The sequence below is a fragment of the Dromiciops gliroides genome, chromosome 6 (genome assembly GCF_019393635.1).
Source record: "Dromiciops gliroides isolate mDroGli1 chromosome 6, mDroGli1.pri, whole genome shotgun sequence".
NCBI classification, from domain to species: domain Eukaryota; kingdom Metazoa; phylum Chordata; class Mammalia; order Microbiotheria; family Microbiotheriidae; genus Dromiciops; species Dromiciops gliroides.
In genome coordinates this window covers 280388727-280410276 of record NC_057866.1, presented here as the reverse complement: position 1 = coordinate 280410276, position 21550 = coordinate 280388727, and the positions used below count along the sequence as shown (strand labels likewise).

General features: G+C 48.0%; 1 protein-coding gene across 3 annotated transcripts in view; it reads left to right on the top strand.

Annotated features, from left to right (window-relative positions):
- The window catches only part of TRMT9B (tRNA methyltransferase 9B (putative)), a 44005-nt gene extending 23398 nt beyond the window's left edge, over window positions 1-20607 (top strand). For 2 of the 3 annotated variants that reach the window (XM_043969601.1, XM_043969600.1), the window contains exons 2-4: window positions 4656-4813; window positions 11786-11959; window positions 17127-20607. In XM_043969601.1, the coding sequence (XP_043825536.1) occupies window positions 4657-4813; window positions 11786-11959; window positions 17127-18115 (1320 nt within the window). In that variant the 5' untranslated portion in view covers window position 4656 and the 3' untranslated portion in view covers window positions 18116-20607. The remainder of the gene's footprint in view (window positions 1-4655; window positions 4814-11785; window positions 11960-17126) is intronic. The other variant, XM_043969602.1, reaches the window with a different exon arrangement.
- The last annotated feature ends 943 nt before the right edge of the window (window positions 20608-21550 follow it).

Below are 21550 nucleotides of genomic sequence, written 5' to 3'. Positions count from 1 at the left end.
TATAATCTTGGTTGTATTAGTTTTATTTGTGTAAAATCTTTTAAATTTTATATAATCAAAATTATCTATTTTATATTTTGTATTGCTCTTTATATCTTCTTGGTCCTAAATTCTTCCCCTGTCCATAAATCTGACAGATAAACTATTCTATTCTCTCTTTTTGTGTGTTTTGTTTTGTTTTGGTTTTTTTGTGAGGCAATTAGGTTTAAGTGACTTGCCCAGGGTCACACAGCTAGTAAGTGTTAAGTGTCTGAGGCCGGATTTGAATTCAGGTCCTCCTGAATCCAGGGCCAGTGCTCTATCCACTGCACCACCTAGCTGCCCCTCTATTCTCTCTTAATTTGCTTATGGTATCACCTTTTATGTGTAAATCATGTACCCATTTTTTTTTTTTTGGTGGGGCAAGGAGGATTAAGTGACTTGCCCAGGGTCACACAGCTAGTAAGTTTTAAGTGTCTAAGGCCAGTTTTGAACTCAGATCCTCCTGAATCCAGGGCTGGTGCTTTACCAACTGTGCCACTTAGCTGCCCCATGTACCCATTTTTTATCTTATTTTAGTATACGATGTGAAATGTTGGTCTATACCTAGTTTCTCCCACACTGTTTTCCAGTTTTCCCAACAGTTTTTGTCAAATAATGAGGTTTTTTTTTCCCCCAAAGGCTTGCATCTTTGGGTTTATCATATACTAGATAACTGTAATTATTTACTATAATGTAATTTGTACCTATTTTATTCCACTGATCCATCCATTTCTTAGCCAATACTAGATTGTTTTGATAATTACTGCTTTATAAAACAGTTTGAGATCTGGGACTGCTAGATAGACCAGCTTCTTTCATATTTTTTTCATTGATTCCCTTGATATCCTTGAGCTTTTATCCTTCTAGATGAATTTTGTTATTATTTTTTCTAGATCTATAATTTTTTTGATAACTTGATTGGTATAGCACTAAATAAATAAACTTGGGTGAGATTGTTATTTTTATTATATTGGCTCAGCCTACCCATGAGCAATTAATATTTTTCCAATAGTTTAGACCTGACTTGAGTGAGAAATATTTTTTAGTTATGCTCATATAGTTCCTGGGTTTGTCTTGGCAGATAGACTCCCAAGTATTTTATATTGTCTACAGTAATTTTAAATGGATTTTCTCTTTCTATATGTTGCTGCTGGACTTTGTTGGTAATATATAGAAATGCTAATGATTTATGTGGGTTTCTTTTGTATCCTGCAACTTTGCTAAAGTTGCTAATAATTTCAAGTAATTTTTTAGTTGATTCTCTAGGATTTTCTAAGTATAACATAATATCATCTGCAAAGAGTGATAGTTTTGTTTCCTCATTACATATTCTAATTTCTTTGTCTTCTCTTATTGCTAACATTTCTAGTATTTTATTAAATAATAGAGGTGATAATGATCATCCTTGCTTCAATCTGATTGTATTGGGAAGGCTTCTAGCTTATCCCCATTACAGATAATGCTCACTGATGGTTTTAGATAAATATTGCTTATTATTTTCAGGTAAGCTCCATTTATTCCTATGCTCTCTAGTGGTGGGTTTTTTGTTTTGTTTTTTTTTTTGTTTTTTGCGGGGCAATGGGGGTTAAGTGACACAGCTAGTAAGTGTCAAGTGTCTGAGGCCGGATTCGAACTCAGGTATTCCTGAATCCAGGGCCAGTGCTTTATCCACTGCACCACCTAGCTGCCCCCTCTAGTGTTTTTAATAGGAATAGGTAGTGCATTTTGTCAAAGGCTTTTTGCGTCTATTGAGATAATCTTATGATTTCTATTGGTGTTGTTATTGATTTAGTCAATTATGCTGATAGCTTTATTTTGTTTCTGATAGCTTTTCTAATACTGAACCAGCCCCGCATTCCTTGTATAAATCCCACCTGGTCATAGAGTATGAATCTTTTGATGTATTGCTGTAATCCCTTTGCTAGTATTTTATTTAATTTTTTTGCAGCGACATTCATTAGGGAAATTGATCTATAATTTTCTTTCTCTGTTTTGACTCTTCCTGGTTTGGGTATCAGCACCATATTTGTCACATAGAAGGAATTTTATAGAACTCCTTCACTTATTATTTCAAATGGTTTATATAATATTGGGATTAATTGTTCTTTAAATGTTTGGTAGAATTCACTTGTACTGGGGATTTTTTCTTAGGAAGTTCATTGATGGCTTGTTAAATTTCTTTTTCTAAAATGGGCCTATTTAAAGATTTTTATTTCTTCTGCTAATCTGAATAATTTGTATTTTTGTAGATATTCATCCATTTCATTTATATTGTCAAATTCATTGGCATATAATTGGGCGAAATAACAATTGCCTTAATTTCTTAATTGTCTTAATTTCCCCTTCATTGGTGGTGAGTTCACCCCTTACTTTTTTTTTTTTTAGTGAGGCAATTGGGGTTAAGTGACTTGCCCAAGGTCACACAGCTAGTAAGTGTTAAGTGTCTGAGGCCAGATTTGAACTCAGGTCCTCCTGACTCCAGGGCCTGTGCTCTATCCACTGCACCACCTAGCTGCCCCTTCTTTGATAATTTCTTGAAAGATATTGTCCTGGCTTTTTTTTCTTTTTCTTTTTTCTTTTTTTTTTTGTAATTATGGCTTTCGGGTGGTCCAATCATTCCTTTTTACCCCCCAGGGCAATGAGGGTTAAGTGACTTGCCCAGGGTCACACAGCTAGTAAGTGTCAAGTGTCTGAGGCCAGATTTGAACTCAGGTCCTCCTGAATTCAGGGCTGGTGCTTTATCCAATGCACCACCTAACTGCCCCCCAATAATTCTTATATTATCTTTCCTGGATCTATTTTCTAAGTCAGTTGTTTTTCCAATGCGAAATTTCACATTTTCTTCTATTTTTCAACCTTTTTATTTTGTTTTATCATGTGTTGATATCTTATAGGCATTAGTTTCCATTTGTTTAATTCTAATTTGTAAATAATTCATTTCTTCAGTGACCTTTTGTACTTCCTTTTCCATTTTGGCTAATTCTGTTTTTTAGAAAGTTACCAGGCAGGGCAGCTAGATGGTGCAGTGGTTAAAGCATTGGCCCTGGATTCAGGAGGACCTGAGTTCAAGTCTGGCCTCAGACACTTAACACTTACTAGCTGTGTGACCCTGGGCAAGTCACTTAACCCCCATTGCCTCACTTAAAAAAAAGAAAAAAAAGAAAGTTACCAGGCTACTGACTCTTTTTCTCATGATTCTCTTGCATTACTCTCATTCCTTTCCCCAATTTTTCTTCTACTTCTGTAATTTGCTTTTTAAAGTCCTTTTTAAGATCTTCCAGGAATTCTTTTTTGGGCCTGAGACAAATTTACATTTTTCTTTGAAGCTTCACCTGTAGCCATTTGGGCACTATTGTCTTCCTTAATCTTCCCTATCACCATAGTAACTTTCTGTAGTCAGCTTTTTTGGTTGCTCATTTTTATGCCTTTTTTTTTTTTGTTACTTGGTGTGTTTTTGAGAGATGGTGTTTTCTATTCCTGCACTGTCCCAAGTTTTTGTGCTGAGGCTCTGTGGTTTTTACTTGGGCAAGGCATAATAGACAGTTTTCAGGGCAGGAAGAAGGTGAGGGGCAGAGGGCTTGGTCTTCAGGTTGAGGATAAAAAATAAGGCTGGGTGTGCAAGGAGAGGGAGAGGTAGGAAGACAGCAGACTGGGATCAGATTTTGAGGCATTTCTGAGTTCCTGAACAGGGAAGTGGAGCATTTGAGGGGGAATAACCATCTCTGTGGGGCTCAGTGGAGAGAAGGGTAGGTTGAGGTACTGTCAGTACAGTTGTTGCAGTCCCCCAATGTGGGGGATGAGCCCGGGTGGGGCAGCCTGTCAGAAGTCTAGGACGAGCCAGGTGTGTGGTAGTCAGGAGAGGTGATGGAGACAGCCAGAAGCCCACTGGGCTGGGGACCACAGAGATGGCCCTTCAGAGCCTCCTGGACAGTACAGCTGCTAAGCCAAGCTGGAGGACTCAGCCCCTTCCCCCTACAGCATGTGGCACTTCTGCCAACCCACCCTGTGACTTGTACACAGCTCCCATGAGCCTTCTGAGTGAAGGGACTCAACTCTCTCTCCTGGGACCCGAAAGTCACTGATGCTTGTTCCCATTTCTGGAGCCAATTGTTGTTCTAATTGTCATCACAGCAACGCTGCCAGGCAGGTAGTCGCTATCATCATGGTTCCTATTTTGCAGATGAGAAAATGGAGGCCCAGAGCTCAGACAATTTGTTCTGGGTCCCATAGCTAGGACGTGGAGGAGGCTAGCCTTGAGCCCAGGATTCTGGCTGCAAGACTAGTGGATTCTCCTTTGGATGCCATGCCCTGGTTGATGTGGCTGGCTGCCACCAATGACAAGAGAGAATGACCTGTGTACATCCTCCAAGTCCCTCAGCAAGAGCACCTCCCCTTTTGGGTATCTGTGATGGGTCTCAGGCAGGTGTGTGCTGGTTAATGTTTAACAACCAACTGTCCAAAAAAAATGCACACAGCCCACTTTTCAGTGTGATCCACACCAGTGACGTTTTCCTCCATGGTCCTCAAGTATAGACATCAACAAAAGGATCCTAAGTGTTAGCACCGGCAAACATTTAACAATGGGCTCTAGAGGCGCAGCAGGAAAGCCTCTCAGCCCTGTCCCTCTCCTCCAGGATGGAGCCCGAGGAGGCTGCCCAGCTGGAAAGACAGCACGTGCATGAAGTCTACAAAAGCACAGCGGCCTATTTCAGCGACCTTCAAGGCAAAGCCTGGCCCCGGGTCCGACAGTTCCTCTTGGAGCAGAAACCTGGCAGCCTCGTGGCAGACATAGGTAAGCCCAGGCCTCCCATGGTGATGGACGGTGGGCTGGGGGTGGCATGGCACTCTGAGGGGTGGCACGGCGGGCTGGGGGATAGGACGGCGGGCTGGGGGGTGGCACGGTGAGGCTGACCCTTGCTCCAGTGGGAATCCCCACCTCGGTCCTCCTCCACAAGGGATCAGCCAGTCTTTACTGAGGGAAGGGGCATCCCCCTGGTGCAGGCAGACGCTCTGGGGTTGGGAAGTTCTTCTCTAAAGCAAGCTGAGGGAGCAGCTAGGTGGCGCAGTGGATAAAGCACCGGCCCTGGATTCAGGAGGACCTGAGTTCAAATCCATCCTCAGGACCCTGGGCAAGTCATTTAACCCTCATTGCCCTGCAAAACAAACAAAAAACTAAAGCAAGATGAAAGCTCAGCATGTCCCTGGCTCCTCGTCCTGCCCTTTGAGGCCAGATAGCCAGTCAGGCCCTCTCCCCCGCACCCCCACCCCCAAAGATCTCTTTGTAGTTATCGAACCCGTGGCATGCTCGGTCCAGAGGATTTCCTTCTGGCCAGAGGTTCCTGTGGACAACAGAACTGGCTACCAGAGAACATCCCCATTAGAGACCCTGGCTACTGTTGACTGGGGGCTTGGAGCTCTGTGACCTGACATGATGGAGCAGCAGGTGCTCAGCTTGCACGAGTCTTCCCCAACCCCCAGCCCACATCAGGCCTCTTGTTTCCCACAGAAGGCTGAGGGCTTGCACTGTGGCACCCCAGAGAAAGGACCTGAGCTGTTTATTAATCATTCCTCCCACATAGGGCCTAGCCCTGGGCCTGGACACCCAAAAATGAGCCCAGGCACAGGGCCTGCCCTGCCCTGCCCTCAGGAAGCTCCCAGTCCAGTGAAGGAGCCCCATCTGACGGGCTGCCTTCCTGCTCGCCCTTCAGTGACAGAGCCCTTAACAAATAAATTATGAATTTAACAATCTGCTCCCGAGGCTTTTCTGTGCCTCAGCACCAGTCCTGGCTTGGTGTCAGCCAGAATCTGGGCAAGCACAAGTCTAGAAGGGTCCATGGAACAGGGGAGGTCCCCTTCCTCCCCACAAAGAGCTTCCCTGTAGAGAAGCCGCTGGTGACGCTGTGTTTAGAGAGCTGGGCCTGGAGTCAGTAAGACTGGAGTTCGAACCCTGCCTCACACACTTGCTAGCTATGTGACCCTGGGCAGGTCACTTAGCCCTGTTTCCCTCGGTTTCCTCAACTGTAAAATGGAGATGATTACAACAACCTCCTAGGGTTGTTGTGAGGATCCCATGAGAGAATCATGGTGAAAAGCACTTAGCCCAGGGCCTGGCACATAGTAGACCCTCCACCAGTGCATATTCCCTTCCCTTCTCAATGCTACCTGTCCCTGTTTCAGACAGAGAAGGCCCTAGACAGCTGGCCAAGACACCATGAAACGGTCCAGTTTTGCTGGAGGGTTTAAAAGAATTTAAAAGAATTCTTTAAAAGAATGGCAGTGTCCAGTTCCCCCTGGGATCTCTGAGTTAGGTCCTTCCCGAGGGGGCCTCGCCCTTGCCTGCTGCCAGGCCTTGGGATGGGGGATAGAGGTGGTGACAGACAGTGGAGGGACAACAACTCTAGGGGATGGACTGTCCAGCCAAGTGACCCCTGACTGGCAATGGAGAATTTTCCACCCCCCCACTCACTGGGAGCTTCTGAACTACCCACCTTCACTGGCTTGATCACTCGCTCGCTCACGGTAGCCTTCCACCAGCACAATCCTGATCCAGTGTACACATCCTCCCATCCCCCACGAGCACAGACCCTGCCTCTTCTCTGTGGCTTTCACGCTGCTCTGCCTCCCACCTAGAAGAGTGACTTCACATCCCAGAAGCTCCCCCTGGCTGCATGTTGGTGGATGCCAGCATGGCCCTGATGAGAGGCAGTTCCCATCCATTACCCCAGGCCTCCTTAGGGCAAATGTGTGCTTGTCATCCCACAGTGGTCCATGGAACCAAGCAGAACCACACAACAGCCGCTCTCATGAGGGATTCTGCAGAGCTAACCCAACAGCAAGTGCTTGAAGTCCTCACCAAGCAGAAAGACATGGCGGCCGATATGGTAGAATGAGCCCTGGCCCTGGAGTCAGTGGATCCAGGTTCAAATCCTACCTCGGGTTCCCTGTGTGAACCTGGGCCGGGGACTTCACATCCCTAGGTGGAGAACTTTCCTCCTGTGTGTGATGAGGAGGTTGGTCCCTTCCAGCTTGAGGTATAGAAACCTGTGAAAATGTTATGGAGAAAGCTGACAGATCCAAGAACCAAGCCAGGGCAGTAACAACGTGGAGGTGATGCTGGTGTGAGCCCTAGCCAGGCTGCAGCGTTCGTCCTGCAGTGAGCAGCCCTCCTGTCACTCACTGACAGGGCCAGCTGTTCTGGCCAGGATGGAGAGGAGAACCATCTCCTCCCCCTGCCGGGAGACTCAGTGACCTCTTGGCTCAGGGTCCTGAATGACTGATGAGCAGCAGCACAAAGACAAAGCCGGGAACAGCCGTGATGGCAAGGAAGGGGTGAGCCTAGAATGCTCATGGGATTATGTCCACACTGAAGCTGCAGGCAGAGTGCTAACCTTGGAGCAGGGGAGACTGAGTTGGATTCTTGCTCAGACACTCGCTCCCTGTGTGGAGGTCCCTCAATGTCACTTGGTCTCTGCTTCTACATTTGTTAAAGGAAGGGGTAAGACTTGGTGGTATTGTAGGGCCCACCTATGGAATCACAGTGTGGCCTGAACAAAAAGATTCTAAAAGATTTCCCATGTGTGGATAGAAACCCAATGAAGTGTTCACAGTTAAAGAAACTAAGGCCCTCAGATTCCTTAAACTGCCGAACCAATGTTATCTCCCACACATATGGGAACGTGTACTTTATTTTCTTAAATAAGATTCCTGTTGCTAGCTTTCATTTTTATATCACCACATTGCTCCCGGTTCATCCTGGAGAGACAAGCTTGATAATGAAGAATTGGAGAAACAAGAAGAAAAGAGGAAAGAGGATTCAGGGGCCTATGGGCACACCCCAAATGCTGTTCCTAGCCAGAAATATGTCCGTAGGACATTTTTAATCCAGTAATTGAACATGGAAGCCCCCAATATATATCTTCAGTGGCTTGGATTTCTCCCAAACTTTCCCAGTACCCCATGGCAGTAACCTTCAGCCAAGTGCATGAGGCCCATCACTCCCACCCCCAAAGCATCATCTCCCATAGCTGGGTGGTCCCGGTCACCAGAGCCCAGCCCCCATCTTTTGTTGGCTTGTTTCCTGGGCCGAACTCAAAGCAGGCATGAGTAAAAGAGCTCCCTTAGGTCGTGGAAGGTGTCACTGAGGCAGGAGGTGGATGAATGTCTCCTACCTACACTAAACACCGGGAGGCTGAGTTGTCCACTGCACTGAGAGGGCCAGCCTGGCTGAAGTCTGTCAGTCATGAGGAAGACAGGCAGATGCCTGAGCATGTGCGGCAAGCTGGGTGGGGCAGACCCAGAGAAACCTCTCTAACTGAGAGTCAGGCTGACTCTGCTCCGATCAAGATGTTCTGAGACTGAAAAAGCACTGAATGTCAGAGCTAGCGGCATCTTAGAGGTCATCCAGTCGAATCCTACCCTCCTTTTACAGATGGAGAAACCGAGGCCCAGAGAGGGGAAATAGGAGGCAGCGAGGTGGACAGGCCTGGAGTCAGGAAGGCCTGGGTTCAAATCCTGCCTCAGGCACTTACCAGTTCTGTGAGCCAGGGAGTCCCCAAGCCTCTAGCCTGCTTCAGTTTTCTCATCTGTAAAAGGAAGGGATTGAGCTCTCTGACCTAGGACAGCGCCACCGTTCTAAGGCCCTGCCAATGGAGCTGAGTGACCTGCAGGTGGGGCTGGGCAAGGGAGACCCCAGTGGGTGTTGCCCTGCATCAGACAAAGGTCCACTCACTGAAAGAGCCAATTCTAAGCCTGTCAGAAGCAAACGGGGACCCGGATCTTGGCCCTGAGTGGAGGCCAGGAGGAGCTAGATCATCCACGGGCCTTTTCCTCCTAGTGCTGGCATGTGTGCACTGGGAGGGGAGGAGGAGGAGGAGGGGGGCCAAGGCAGATCTCTTCATCTCTCCATCTCTCTCTGTCTCTCTGTGTCTCTCCCCCTCCCCCATGCATACACACCAGGTTTCAGCCCACAGTGAGGCTTCTCCCAGCCCCAAACTGACTCCTCGACTCCCTCTCCCCCATCCCAAGGAAACTAGCCCCTCCCTTGCCTGCCTCCACTCTCCCTCTTCAAACCCCTCACAGAGGCCGAAGACCTGCCTCTCCGTGCCTGCTCCCAGGCCCATCTCTGGGCCTCCAAGATGGGGGTCACTTGCTCCTTCCTTGCTGTTTCCAGGAAAGTCTGGGAGTTGCTGGCACCAGCCTCCTGCCACCCAGGGCAGAATGATTTCTCCTGGTCCTGACCCTCTGCCCCCTGGGCTCCTAACAAAAGTGAACTTTGGTCTCTGTGTGGGAGCCAAGCCATTTGTAACTCAGTGCAGAGTCTGACATGCAAAAAAAAGGATGGGGGTGAGGCGGGGTGGCAAACCTCCCTGAAATGCCTCCAAAATGCTCTAGGAGCTGAACAGATGGGCAGGGGCTTGGCATTAGCCCAGGGTTTTGCATATACGTGGGAGCCCTTCTCATGCTCGCTCACTCACTCATTCACTCACTCACTCACTCATTCATTCACTCATTCATTCATTCACTCACTCATTCACTCATTCATTCACTCACTCACTCATTCACTCACTCATTCATTCACTCACTCACTCATTCACTCACTCATTCACTCTCATTCACTCACTCACTCATTCATTTACTCACTCACTCATTCACTCACTCACTCATTCACTCACTCATTCACTCTCATTCACTCACTCACTCATTCATTCACTCACTCACTCATTCATTCACTCACTCACTCATTCACTCACTCACTCACTCATTCATTCACTCACTCACTCATTCATTCATTCACTCACTCATTCATTCATTCACTCACTCACTCACTCACTCACTCACTGTGGCTGGCAGTTTCTGTAGCAGCCTCTCCTGTTACCTCCAAGCTGGGGCTCATGCTTAGAGGACAGAACCTTGGAGAACCCAGGGCTTGCCCGTCTGCCTGAAGCATCAGAAGACCTCATGAAACACATGGAGGGCACCTCTGGGCTGCCCTAGTGTATTGAGATCAAGGGGAGGCACCGAACTGTCGTCCTAATGGGAACATGGCCCCTTCTCTGACCCACAAAAAGCCCCTGTGCTGTGAAGAGAGCTGTTGACCTCTTCAAGGTCATACTGAGTGTGTGGCCAGGTAATGCAAGGGAGGGAGGCCAACCAGACTTTTAAGTTTGAGGTCCTTCTCTCTCCAACTGCCCCATAAGGCCCAGGGTCCCAGCATCCTTAGCTCCAAGGATCAGACTTATGTCTAGAGAGGCTGCCGAATGTGCTCAGGAATGATACACAGCTATTAAATGGAAGAATGGGAACTTGAACCCAGGTCTTCCTGACCCTGAGCCAGATGTTCTTTCTACCAAGAAGCCAGGCTGAGGACAGCCCTCATTCTAGGGTGGCCTCAAGGATCCTTTGGCTTTTAGGAGCATTGACAGTGATAAGAATAACAATGGGCCGCTAAGTGGTGCAGTGGATGGGGCACCACTCCTGGAGTCAGGAAGACTAATCTGCCTGGCCTCAGATACTTACCAGCTGTGTGAGCCTGGGCAAGGCACTTCACCGTCTTTGCCTCAGTTTCCTCTTCTGTCAAATGAGCTGGAGAATAACTAAACCACTCCAGTGTCTCTGCCTAGAAAATCCCAAATGGGGCCACAGAGAGTCAGACATGACTGAGACAACTGAACAAGAATAATAACAATAATAGCATTTGTTATTATTATATTATTATTATTATTATATGCTATTGCTATCCTCATCTTATAGATGGGGAAACTGAGGCAGACAGTGGTGCCCGGACTTGCCATGGTCACGTGGCTGACGAACTTCCGAGACTAGGTTTGGAGGTGGGTCTTGCTGACTCTGAGCCCTGCATCTTCTCACCCAACGCTCCCCTCCCTGGCACTGGGACCTCCCTGGTCTTCTTCAGGTCTTAGCTCAAAGTTCACCTTTTGGCTGAAGCCTTTCCTGCTGCCACCCCCCCCCCCATACACACGCCAACTGCCTTCCCCTCCCCTTCACTCAGTTCACTCAGTTTGTACTTGCTTTTTATGTGCGGAATTATCTCGCCTCTTAGAATGTCAACTCCCTGAAGGCAGAGTCCGTGGGGCATTTGGGGCTTGGGGGTGTTGGGACACCTTTTTGTATCATCATCACTGATTGCAGCGCCTGGCACATAGTAAGTGCTTAATCAATGCTTGTTCACAGACATGACGACTTCCCATCTGGCCAAACCAGAGTCCCGTGTCCCCCTTGTTCCCCGCATCCATGCCCTCAAAGTGTCTGTCCACTTCCTTCCCTAGCTTCTCTGTTTCTAGAACGACCCCCCCCCTACACACACACACCTCCCTTCACTGATTCCCGCCCTACAACATACCCTGGTCCTATGATTTCACTGGCATTCGCAGGTGAGGAAAGCCCTTCTGCTAGTCCACGTTGGCACCTTCTCTGCTGCTGGAGGTCTCCAAGGAGAATGTGACTTTCCTGGGGTCCCCCTGCCAGGATGAGTCCAAAGTGGGACTTGAACCCAGCTCCCTCCACTAGACTACACTGCTTCTCTGAGACCTCTCCCAGGCACTGTCACCAAACAAACATCATTTTGTACCATAACTCAGTAAGGGAGGTACCCCTTGGATCTGATTTCTGCCTCCGGATTTCCTCCCAGAGTGGCCCGGGTCACATTGGGTAACATTTATCTGTTTATGGGGCCCGCTGCACTCCCGGAGACATCTTTGTCGCTACAAAGAACAAGACGTAAGCCTGCCGATCTTGTCTTCCACAGGATGTGGGACTGGGAAGTATCTCCGCGTCAACAACCAGGTGTACAAGCTGGGCTGTGACTACTGCGGGCCCCTGGTGGACATCGCGCACAGCAGGGGATGTGAGGTCCTGGTGTGCGACAACCTGCGCTTGCCCTTCAGAGAATGCAGCTTCGACGCCATCATCTCCATCGGCGGTGAGGAAGGGAGGGGGACGGGGCCCCCTTCCTCCTGCTGGATCCCGAGCCTGCGGGAGGTCAGTTAGCTAACTTAGCATCGGCGACCCAGAGATAACTAATCCCTCGCGGCTTGTGTCCTTGGAAAAATAAGAATCGAAGATAAAGATGTGATGGGCCTCAAAGGGACCTGAAATCTGGGGGTGGGGGCGCGGGCGGGAGCGGGGGCGGGGGGAGAGGCTTCATTCACTGAAAATAGTCTCAGGGTGTCGAGGTTATCCAGGCATAAGATTCACGGAAGGGTCCTCAGAGGACATCCGGCCCAACTCCCTCCTTTTACAGAGGAGGAAACTGAGGCTCTGAAATAAATTACAAAGTTACACAACTAGTAAGTGACAGATGTCCCCCGACGCCAGAGCTGGGGTCTTTCTACTGTGTTACTCTTAGTTCCTGACTTCCCCTAGGACAGGGCACGTCCTTTCGCTTCTCTCCCTCTCCCTCTCCCTCTTCTCATCCTTCCTTCTCAGAATCTAGAGTCAGAAGGGACCTCAGGGGCCACCCCCTCCTTTTACATTTACAATGGAGGAAACGGAGGACTAGAGAGGCGAATGACTCGCCCAAGGTCACCTCGTCAGGGGGCTCACTGTTTCCTCATCAGGAGCCCAGAACATAGAAGGGGAAGGACCTCAGGGACAGTCAGTCCAGCTAAAGCCAGAAGTCTTTGTCTCTGAATCTTTTTTTTTTTGGGGGGGGGTGAGGCAATGGGGGTTAAGTGACTTGCCCAGGGTCACACAGCTAGTAAGTGTTAAGTGTCTGAGGCCGGATCTGAAGTCAGGTCCTCCTAAATCCGGGGCCAGTGCTCTATCCACCGCGCCACCTAGCTGCCCCTCTGCATCCTTTTTGTCTGCAGACCCACAGGGAGGGGGATCTCTCTGCTCGCCCCAACGCCTTGAGAGAACTCAGGGTCCTAGGAAGTTTTTCTCTTAGTTATTCCTCTTCCGCTCGCTCCTAGTCCTCTCACCCCCTCGTTCAGGCCCGTCTTGCCGCCGACTAGCACCATGATAGTAGCCTCCTCCTCAGCCTGTCTGCCCGGCGTTCAATCCATCTTCCACACAGCCACCGGTCTGACCATGCCAAGCGATATCCCTGCTCCAGAAACCTTCGTAGCTCCCCCTTGCCTCCAGGAACAAACACAAGCTCGTCAGTCTGGTAACTAGAGGCTTCCTGACAGTCTGGCTCCCTCCCACCTTTCCACCAGCCCGGTTCCCGGCACCTCCTTTCGTGCTTTCTGTGTTCTGTCAGACTGGCTGCTCCGCTCACACACCCTCCGAATTCTGGCTCTTAGCTGATGCTTGTATGAGCCCGTCCCGTACCACGGTGCCCTCTTTGCTCATTCTTTTGTTTGCAAGAACAAAACCCCAAATCTGAAAGCGTTTTAGAAAGCAGCTTATTAGGTTGTTTGGTAGAGAGCAAGCCATTCCCCCCCCCCTCCCCCAAGAGGAGATGTGACCGCCTGCCGTCAGGGTGAGAGGGAGCTGTGTGGTACAGGCGGCAGAGGCAGAGACGGGGCAGGGACATCTTTAGGAGGCTACTGCAATAGCCCCGGCGAGAGATGGAGATGGCTCAGGGAGTGGCTAGAAGGAGGGAGACACACACCAGGGACATTGGTGTCGGTAGAATAGATAAAACTTGGCAACTGATAGGAGTGGAGGAGTAGGAGAGAGAGAGAAATGATGAGACTCTGGGGTTGTGAACCTGGGTGATTGAGAGGGTGGTGATGTCCTCACCAGAAGCAGAGAAGTACAAAATAGGGGAGCGTGTTGGGGGACGGATGATGAGGTGTTTGGGATATGAAGCATTTACTGCACGGGGGTGGGGGATACAGAGTAGAAATCAAACAGCCCCTGTCTTCAAGGAGTTTCCACTTGTGCACAGTTAGGTATTACAGAAGGTGAGGCATGATGATAAATGACTGTAGAAAAATTGGAGGAGGGAAGAAATGCTTTCATGACTTTCCTGGGGTGGGGGTGGGGGTGGGAGTGGGGAAGTGCAGGGAAGGGAATCAAAGCAGATGGAATGGCTTTGGTGGTACCTGGGCTGAGCCTGAGAGGAAGGGAAGGACTCACAGAGAGGCTGTGTTCTTCCCCATGTTTCAGGAGCCTTCCCTTCCTTCCAGATTCAGCCCGGAGTCCCCTTCCTGGATCACCCCAGCTGAAAATGTTTTCTCTCTGCTCCAATTTGTTTCTTTGGTTGTTGAATAGTCTTTCAGGGGCCTTTAAATCCAATGTTATAGTTATTCATTTACAAGCAATTCTGACCTCTTCATAGAGGCAGTTCTCCCAAGGAATTCTACTAGCCAACTTAGCTAGCTTAATTCCCATTATTATTGTGTGTGTTTGAAAAGTAATGACATGAGAGGCAAGAAAAAACTTTTATGGTGGAGGGGAAGATAGGGGAGGTGGGCAGGAGTGAGTGAACCTTACTCTCATCAGAATGGGCTCAAAGAGGGAATAACATACACACTCAATTGGGTATAGAAATCTATCTTACCCTACAGGAAAGGAGGGGAAGGAGATAAGAGAAGGGGGAGTGATAGAAGGGAAGGCAGATTGGGGGAGGAGTTAGTCTGAAGCAAAACACTTGTGGAGGGACAAGGTGAATGAAGAGAGAGAATAGAATAAATGGGGAGAATTGGATGGAGGGAAATAAGTTTGTGTGGGGGAATTTAAAGCAAGTCTCTCTGGAAAAGGCCTCATTTCTCAAATATATAGAGAACTGAGTCAAATTTCTAAAAATAAGGACCATACCCCAATTGATAAATGATTAAAAGATAAGAACAGTTTTCAGATGAAGTAATCAAAGCTATCTACAATCATATGAGAAGGTGCTCTAAATTGCTATTAATTGTATAAATGTAAATTAAAACAATTCTGTGGTACTACCTCATACCTATTAGATTGGTTAATAGGACAGAAAAGAACATTGACAAGTGTTGGAAGGGATGTAGGAAAAATGAGACATTAATGCACTGTTGGTGGAGTTATAAACTGATCCAAGCATTCTGTAGAGCAATTTGGAACTACGGCCAAAGAGCTATAAAACCACACACACTCTTTGACCTAGCAATACCACTACTAGGTCTGTATACAAAAAGAGATTAAAAAAACAAACAAAAAGGAAAAGGACCTGTATATACAAAAATATTTATAGCAACTCTTTTCTAGTAGCAAACAATGGGAAAATGAAGGGATGCCCATCAATAGGGGAATGGCTGAACAAATTGTGGTGTGTGATTGTGGTAGAATACTATCATACTGTAAGAAATGATAAGCAGGACACTCTTGGAAAAACCTAGAAAGACTCATATGAGCTGATGCAAAATCCAGTGTACTGTGTACAGAGTAACAGCAACACTGTGAGATGATTGGCTGTGATGACTTACTCTCAGCAATACAATGATGCAAGACAACTCTGAAGGACTTATGAGGAAAAATGCTCTCCATTCCCAGAGAAAGAGCTTATGGTGTTGGAATACAGATTGAAGCATACTTTTTTACTTTATTTTTCTTGAGGTGGGTTTTCTTTTGGTCTTTGTTTTCTTTCACAACATGACTCATATGGAAATGTTTTGCATGACTACACATGTATCACCTGTATCTAATTGCTTGCTTTCTCAATAAGAGGGGTGGGGAGGGAGGAAGGTAGAGAATTAGGAACTCAGCTTTTTTTTAATGAATGTTAAAAATGTTTTAAATGTAATTGGGGGAAAATAAAATACTAAATAAATTTAAAATAGTTTTTAAAATAAAGTAATGAAATGGCACTTTTAGAAGTATCCTTTAATTCAGACTCCATTAGTTCACCTTGCCTAATCTTCCACCCTCTATGTAGAAAGAGAATTCTGGACCTGAACAAACCTCAGCGACCAATCTAATCTGACTTCCTCATTTTATTTTTATTGCTAACTTTGGTCTTCACATCAACTTCATTTCTGAAAATATTCTTCCCTCTCTTCTACCCAACATGCCTCCCTTGTGAATAAAGAAGAGGGAAAAAAAGAAAAACAATTTAGAAAACCCAGTCAACACATTAGCAGAGTCTGAGAGTGTCTGAAATAAAGGGATAGAGGTGAATGTTCTCCTCTCTACTCCAGGGCCCATCTTGGGCTTTTGTGGCTCTTTGTTGTTGCTCTTTCCATTTCTGTGGTTGCTCTAATTGGGGCACAGGGGGGGGGTTCCTGGTGGTGCTTTCATCATTCCTTCTCGGTTGATATTTCCTTCTTGTGCTTCTTTGAATTGCACATCCCCTTGCACTTATATGCCACAGGTTGTTGGACCATTCTCCAACTGTGGCCATGTAATTTGTTTTAATTTCTCTTCAATCACAAAAAGTACATCTGTGCTTGATTAGGAGGACATAGTACAATTCTCTCCATCTTTAATATCCTTGGTGGTCTCTGGGTCAAAGGGTATCCCACTTGTCCCTCATTAAACTTCTCATTTTGTACTTCTTTTAGTGCACTATGTATTACTGTGTATTATATATTGTGAGCCAAGAGCTGTCCTGAGACTCCAGAAGACCCAAGTTTAGTTCTTGCCTCTGATGCATATTGGCTCTGTGACCTTTGCTTCACCTCCGTGGGCTGAAGGCAACTCTCTAAGACTAGAAATTGCACACTTGCCTTGGTAGAGAGAGTTTCCTAATCAGTGAATATACAGCAAGCCCAGGTCCTATCTCCTAGCTTATGATTGTGTTTTGTTTTGTTTTTTCTATTTAGGTTATGTATTTACTTTGACTGCATATGGTATTTGGTGGAAGATGTTGGTCCAAAACTAATTTCTGCCAAACTGCCTTTCAGTTTTCCCAGCACTTTTCATCCAATAAAAAGTTCTTCCCCAAACAAGGTTTATTTTCTCAGCTTCCTTGTTTCCTAGAGGCAGAAGCTCAAGCCCAGAGAGGAGAAGGGCCTTGATGAAGGTCTTTGGAGAGTTTAACTGTGGTTCTGTGGGTAAGACCTCTTTCTAGGAAGCTGTGTTCTTCAGCTGGGGAGGTTTGTCAGACTCATTTTAATGATATTGGTCCTATTCCCTAGCCCTGGATTTTTGAGGTTTGAGACCAGAAGAAAAGAGGCCAGCTGCCTCCCTACACCCACTGTCAGGGCACTGAGCTCTTCTCTCTTTCTTTACAGTCATCCACCACTTTTCAACAATGCAGAGGAGGGCCCGAGCCATCCAGGAAATGGCCCGGGTGCTGGCCCCTGGAGGACGCATCATGATCTATGTCTGGGCCATGGAGAAGAACCACCGGCACTTTGACAAGCAGGATGTCTTCATTCCCTGGAACCCTGCCCTGTGCTCCCAGCTCCTGGCAGAACCCGCTCACCCAGGAAGGAAGCACTTGTGTGGACAGCCCAGAGCTGCCCCTGGGCCTCCCCACCACCTGCCGTGCTCTGTCTGTGGCTACCCGGCGTGTCTTCAGAGGAGGCAGGAAGCCCGGCGGTCCCACAGTCTGGATGGTTCTGGGACTCCTGGCTGCTGTGGGAAGCTGGTAGAGGTGAGGGACGAGGACAGTGGTTTCTACAGCATTTTAGGGAGGTCATTCCGCTCCTGGTTTTTCTCCCGATCCTTGGATGAATGCACTCTGAAGAAGCAGGTGGAGAAGGCTGGGCCTGCCACAGGGGAGTGGGCTCCCTGTCACCCCGTGTCTGTCCAGCCCTTGAAACTCCATCCAGAGCCATTGTCGACAGAACAAGATGGCGCCACTGACCCTGGCCCACAGCAGCAATCGGGTGTACGGAGGCCCCTACCCAGAGAGTCCCACGAAGACACTCAGAGCCAGCAGCAAGGGGGCTGCTTTCTCAGGCAATCTACAGTGGAGCTGAGCTTCAGGTCAGCCTGCCCTGGGGGGCCGGCTGAGGTGGCAGCAAGCCGGCTCTGGAAAAGGACCTCCCTCCCCCCTCCCTCCATCAGCCTGGCAGCCGCTGTGCCCAGCGGAGCAACCCGGGCTGAGGCATCAGGCTCCGGAGCCTTCACCCGTTACTACCACGTGTTCCGAGAAGGGGAACTGTGCCACTTGCTGGAGCACCACGTGCCGGAGCTCCATGTCCTCAGTGCCATTAATGACCATGGCAACTGGTGCATTGTTGCCGAGAAGAAGCCGGGGTTGGCTGCCTGCTGACAGGCCCTCTTGGAAAAGTAACTCACAGGCAGATGGAAGCTGGCCTGCTGCTTCCTTCAGTGGCAGGCACGCGGGCTCACCCGGCTCACCCAGGTGGCTCCTGGGAAGGCTGGCAATGCAAGGAGGTGTCATTGCAGAGGCCTTGGCAGGGCTAGCTGCGGGGCAGGGGAGGAGACTCCCGAAGAAGAACCATTGGCCTCTGTCCTCTGTTTGGCAGCTCATTTCTGTTCTCAGAGGGAAGTATTCCCTTTAAGAACCAGCATCTTCATTCACCATCAGCATCTCTTTTTAAAATCAGGATTTCTTCCCCGAGGACACCTTAGGTCCTTTAACAACTTCCCGCCAGAGCTGCACCAGGAACCGCAGAGATGGGACTAGAGGCTGTACCCTGCTAGGCTGTGGAGGGAGGTATAGCACATGCCCAAGTGTGGGGACAGTGGAGGGGAGACTTGTTGTCCTGCAAGATACCCCAGCAGGAGCTAGGAAGTCCTTTGGAGACTGGAGTCCTTGGTATTTAGGGCCAATGCCCAATATTACAGAAGGGTTTTCTTGAAAGCATTCAGACTTTTATTATTACTTTTGATTTTTAAAACTACATCTTTATTTCCAAATCTCTCTGTTCCTCCTCCACCACTCAGTCTTCCATCTTTTATAGGAAAGAGTAAAAAAGAAGAAAAGAAATCCCAAATCCCAACCAACACATCATCCATAGCCCCTCACCTGCACACAGATGGAGGGAGGAAAGTGCTTGTTCATTACAATTGCACAGGGTTCACTTTGGGGCTGGTTCTTGCCAGCTCCATGTTCACAGTCCTTGGGGGTGGGGGCTCTTTTTTGTGGCCCTGGTGCCCTCCCCGCTCCCTGCCTCTCCATGCTGGGCTTTGATTAGGGACATGGTCTGGCAGCTTTGTCTCCTTTTTCCTCCACTCCCAGGGACACCTGCCCCATGGGTTGAAAAGGGACTTGGTCCCTCCTCGTGTCCTTCATGAGGATTCAGAGGGACCTGAGCTAACAGGAGGGTAAGAATCAGGCTAGAGTCCACCTTCATCTGGTGGATTACCAGTGCTGTTGGGTGGACATGGAACTAGGCTAACTTCACAGAGAAGATCTGGGCATTGAACTTTCAGTGCCCTCCTGGTCATCTGCCTCTTCCCTGACCAGAGACCATGGTGGAGGGCAGGCACTATCTCTGCTTTGTGTTTGTACCCCATTGCTTGGCACAGAGATAGTGCTTCATAAATGTGTTTTCATTCATTCATTCATTCATACACACCATTAGGGTTCCAGTGATACTTGATTCCATATAATTTGGTGTTTGGGGCAACATTTGTCTTATGTTGAGATGTTGAAGGTCTGCCTCTTTCTAGCTTGTTGGAAGGAATGCCTTTGTTCATTTTATTAAAGAAAATTCTAAGTTGTATCTTGGAATAAAGCTGTAACTGAGTTGAACAGAGGGAGGCAGAATAGGCTTTGCCACCATTGTGACCTCAGAGTTTCCCTTCCTGAGGAGAAAGTTGCCTGTCAACAATTTGTCCTTACCCAATGGGCCAGTGCTACCACAGATGGCAAGACAGAGAAACTCAAGAGAACTGGAGGTCAGCCAGAGGAAAAAAAAACAGGAATAGAAGTCTTGCTTCTGACAAGGAATCAGACAACAGTATTTATTAAGCATCTACTATGTGCCAGGCACTGTGCTAAGTGCTAAGGATGCAAAGAAAGAAAAAAATATCCCTGTTCTCAAGAAGCCCACAGTCTAACAGGGAAGACAGCATGCCAACAACCATGTATAGATCAGTGCTATACAGGATAAATAGGAAATAATCAACAGAGGGCAGGCACTGGAGTCAGGAAGGGTTGGGGAAAGCTTCCTGTAGGAGATGGGATTTTAGTTGAAACTAAGGAAGCCAGGGGGTCAGTTGTCAGAAAGGAGGAGGGAGAGGGTTCCAGGCATGGGGGTGGGCAGAGAATGCTCAAAGCATCTTGGTGGTGAAACAGCCAGGCGATTGGTGTCACAGGATAGAAGAGTGCATGTTGCAAAGTGGGGCATAAGAAGACTGGAAAGGTCAGGGTGGTGCGTTGAGGTTGTGAAGGGCTTGAAAGCCAGAAGACTTTCTATCTTTGATCCTGCAGGTAGCTCCACACAGCACCTTTCTGGTTGGAAGGGCCTGGGTGGGGAGGGGTGAGTTCTTCCCAAGACTTCCCAGAGGCTGAGGTGTTTTCCTCCTCAGCCACAAAGCTGCATCCATTGTGCCTTGGTCACCCTTGAATTTTCTTTTATGTGCTCATGTATGTACTGGCAAACTACTGGGAAAAAACGTGTTCCTCCCATGGCTTCTGAGGGTAGAATCCCTCCACTGGAAGCCAGTTAAAGAGACCTGCCATGGAAGAAACAAATCATGTGTCACCATTCCCCATGAGAATGTGAGCTCCTTGAGGGCAGGGTCTGTCCTGCTTTTTGTATTTGTATAGCCAGTGCTTGGTACACAGTGAGTGCTTAATAAATGCTCATTTGTTCACTTATTCATTCGGATATTTTTCTGGACTGGTCTTTGTTAAAATTGTTTTTCAAAGTCACTTTGCTCACATACCATCAGTCCTTACAGGGATATAGGTAGAGCATGATGAAGAAATGCCCTGCAGTCTTCCCTTTCTGATCGCATCCAAGGATGACATGAGCATGTCACTTGGCATCTGTCTGGAAGTGAAGGGACTCAGTGACAATGACACCTGTGGTATTAGGTTTGTCAACAAAAACCAAGAAGCTCTGGGAGTGGGAAGCAAGTATAGATCCATTGTGTCCCAAGGGAATGAAGAGGTAACTTGAGTGGGCAAGGAGCCCAGAGAACCCCCATCCTTCATCCCAATAAGACATCTCCTTCCAGTGCCAATAAGTGTGCTCAGTCAGCATGGCTCCTAATAACATTCAGAGTCTCAGAGCCGGAAGGAGCCTCAGTGGGTGCCAAGACCAATCCCCACCTGACCAAGAATCCCCTTAAGAGCACTCCACACAAGTGGTGATCCAGCCTTTGTGTAAAGACCTCCAGTGATGGCAAGTCCACTAGCTCCTGGGGCATCTCACTCTGCTCCTGCCTAGTTCCCCATCCAGCTGAAATCTGCCCCCTCTACAACTTCTATCCACTATCCCTAATCCTACCTGGCAAAGCCAAACAGACTTGGCATAAAGTCACCTCCATGACAGCCTTTCTAATCCCCGAAGTTGTCACATCCCCTGATCCTTCTCTTGCATGTTCTTCCATCTTCTCTCCCTCCTGGCTGCCCTGATCCTCATGCTCCCCAGCTTCTCTGAAGCTCAAAGGGGATGCTTAGACTTGGGCAAGATCCTGCTGGTTTGGTCTGAACAGAGATGGATGTATCAGGAGCCAACTCCTCCCCTGGTCCTGAATGTGAACCCTTGGTCAGTGAAGACAGAGCTGC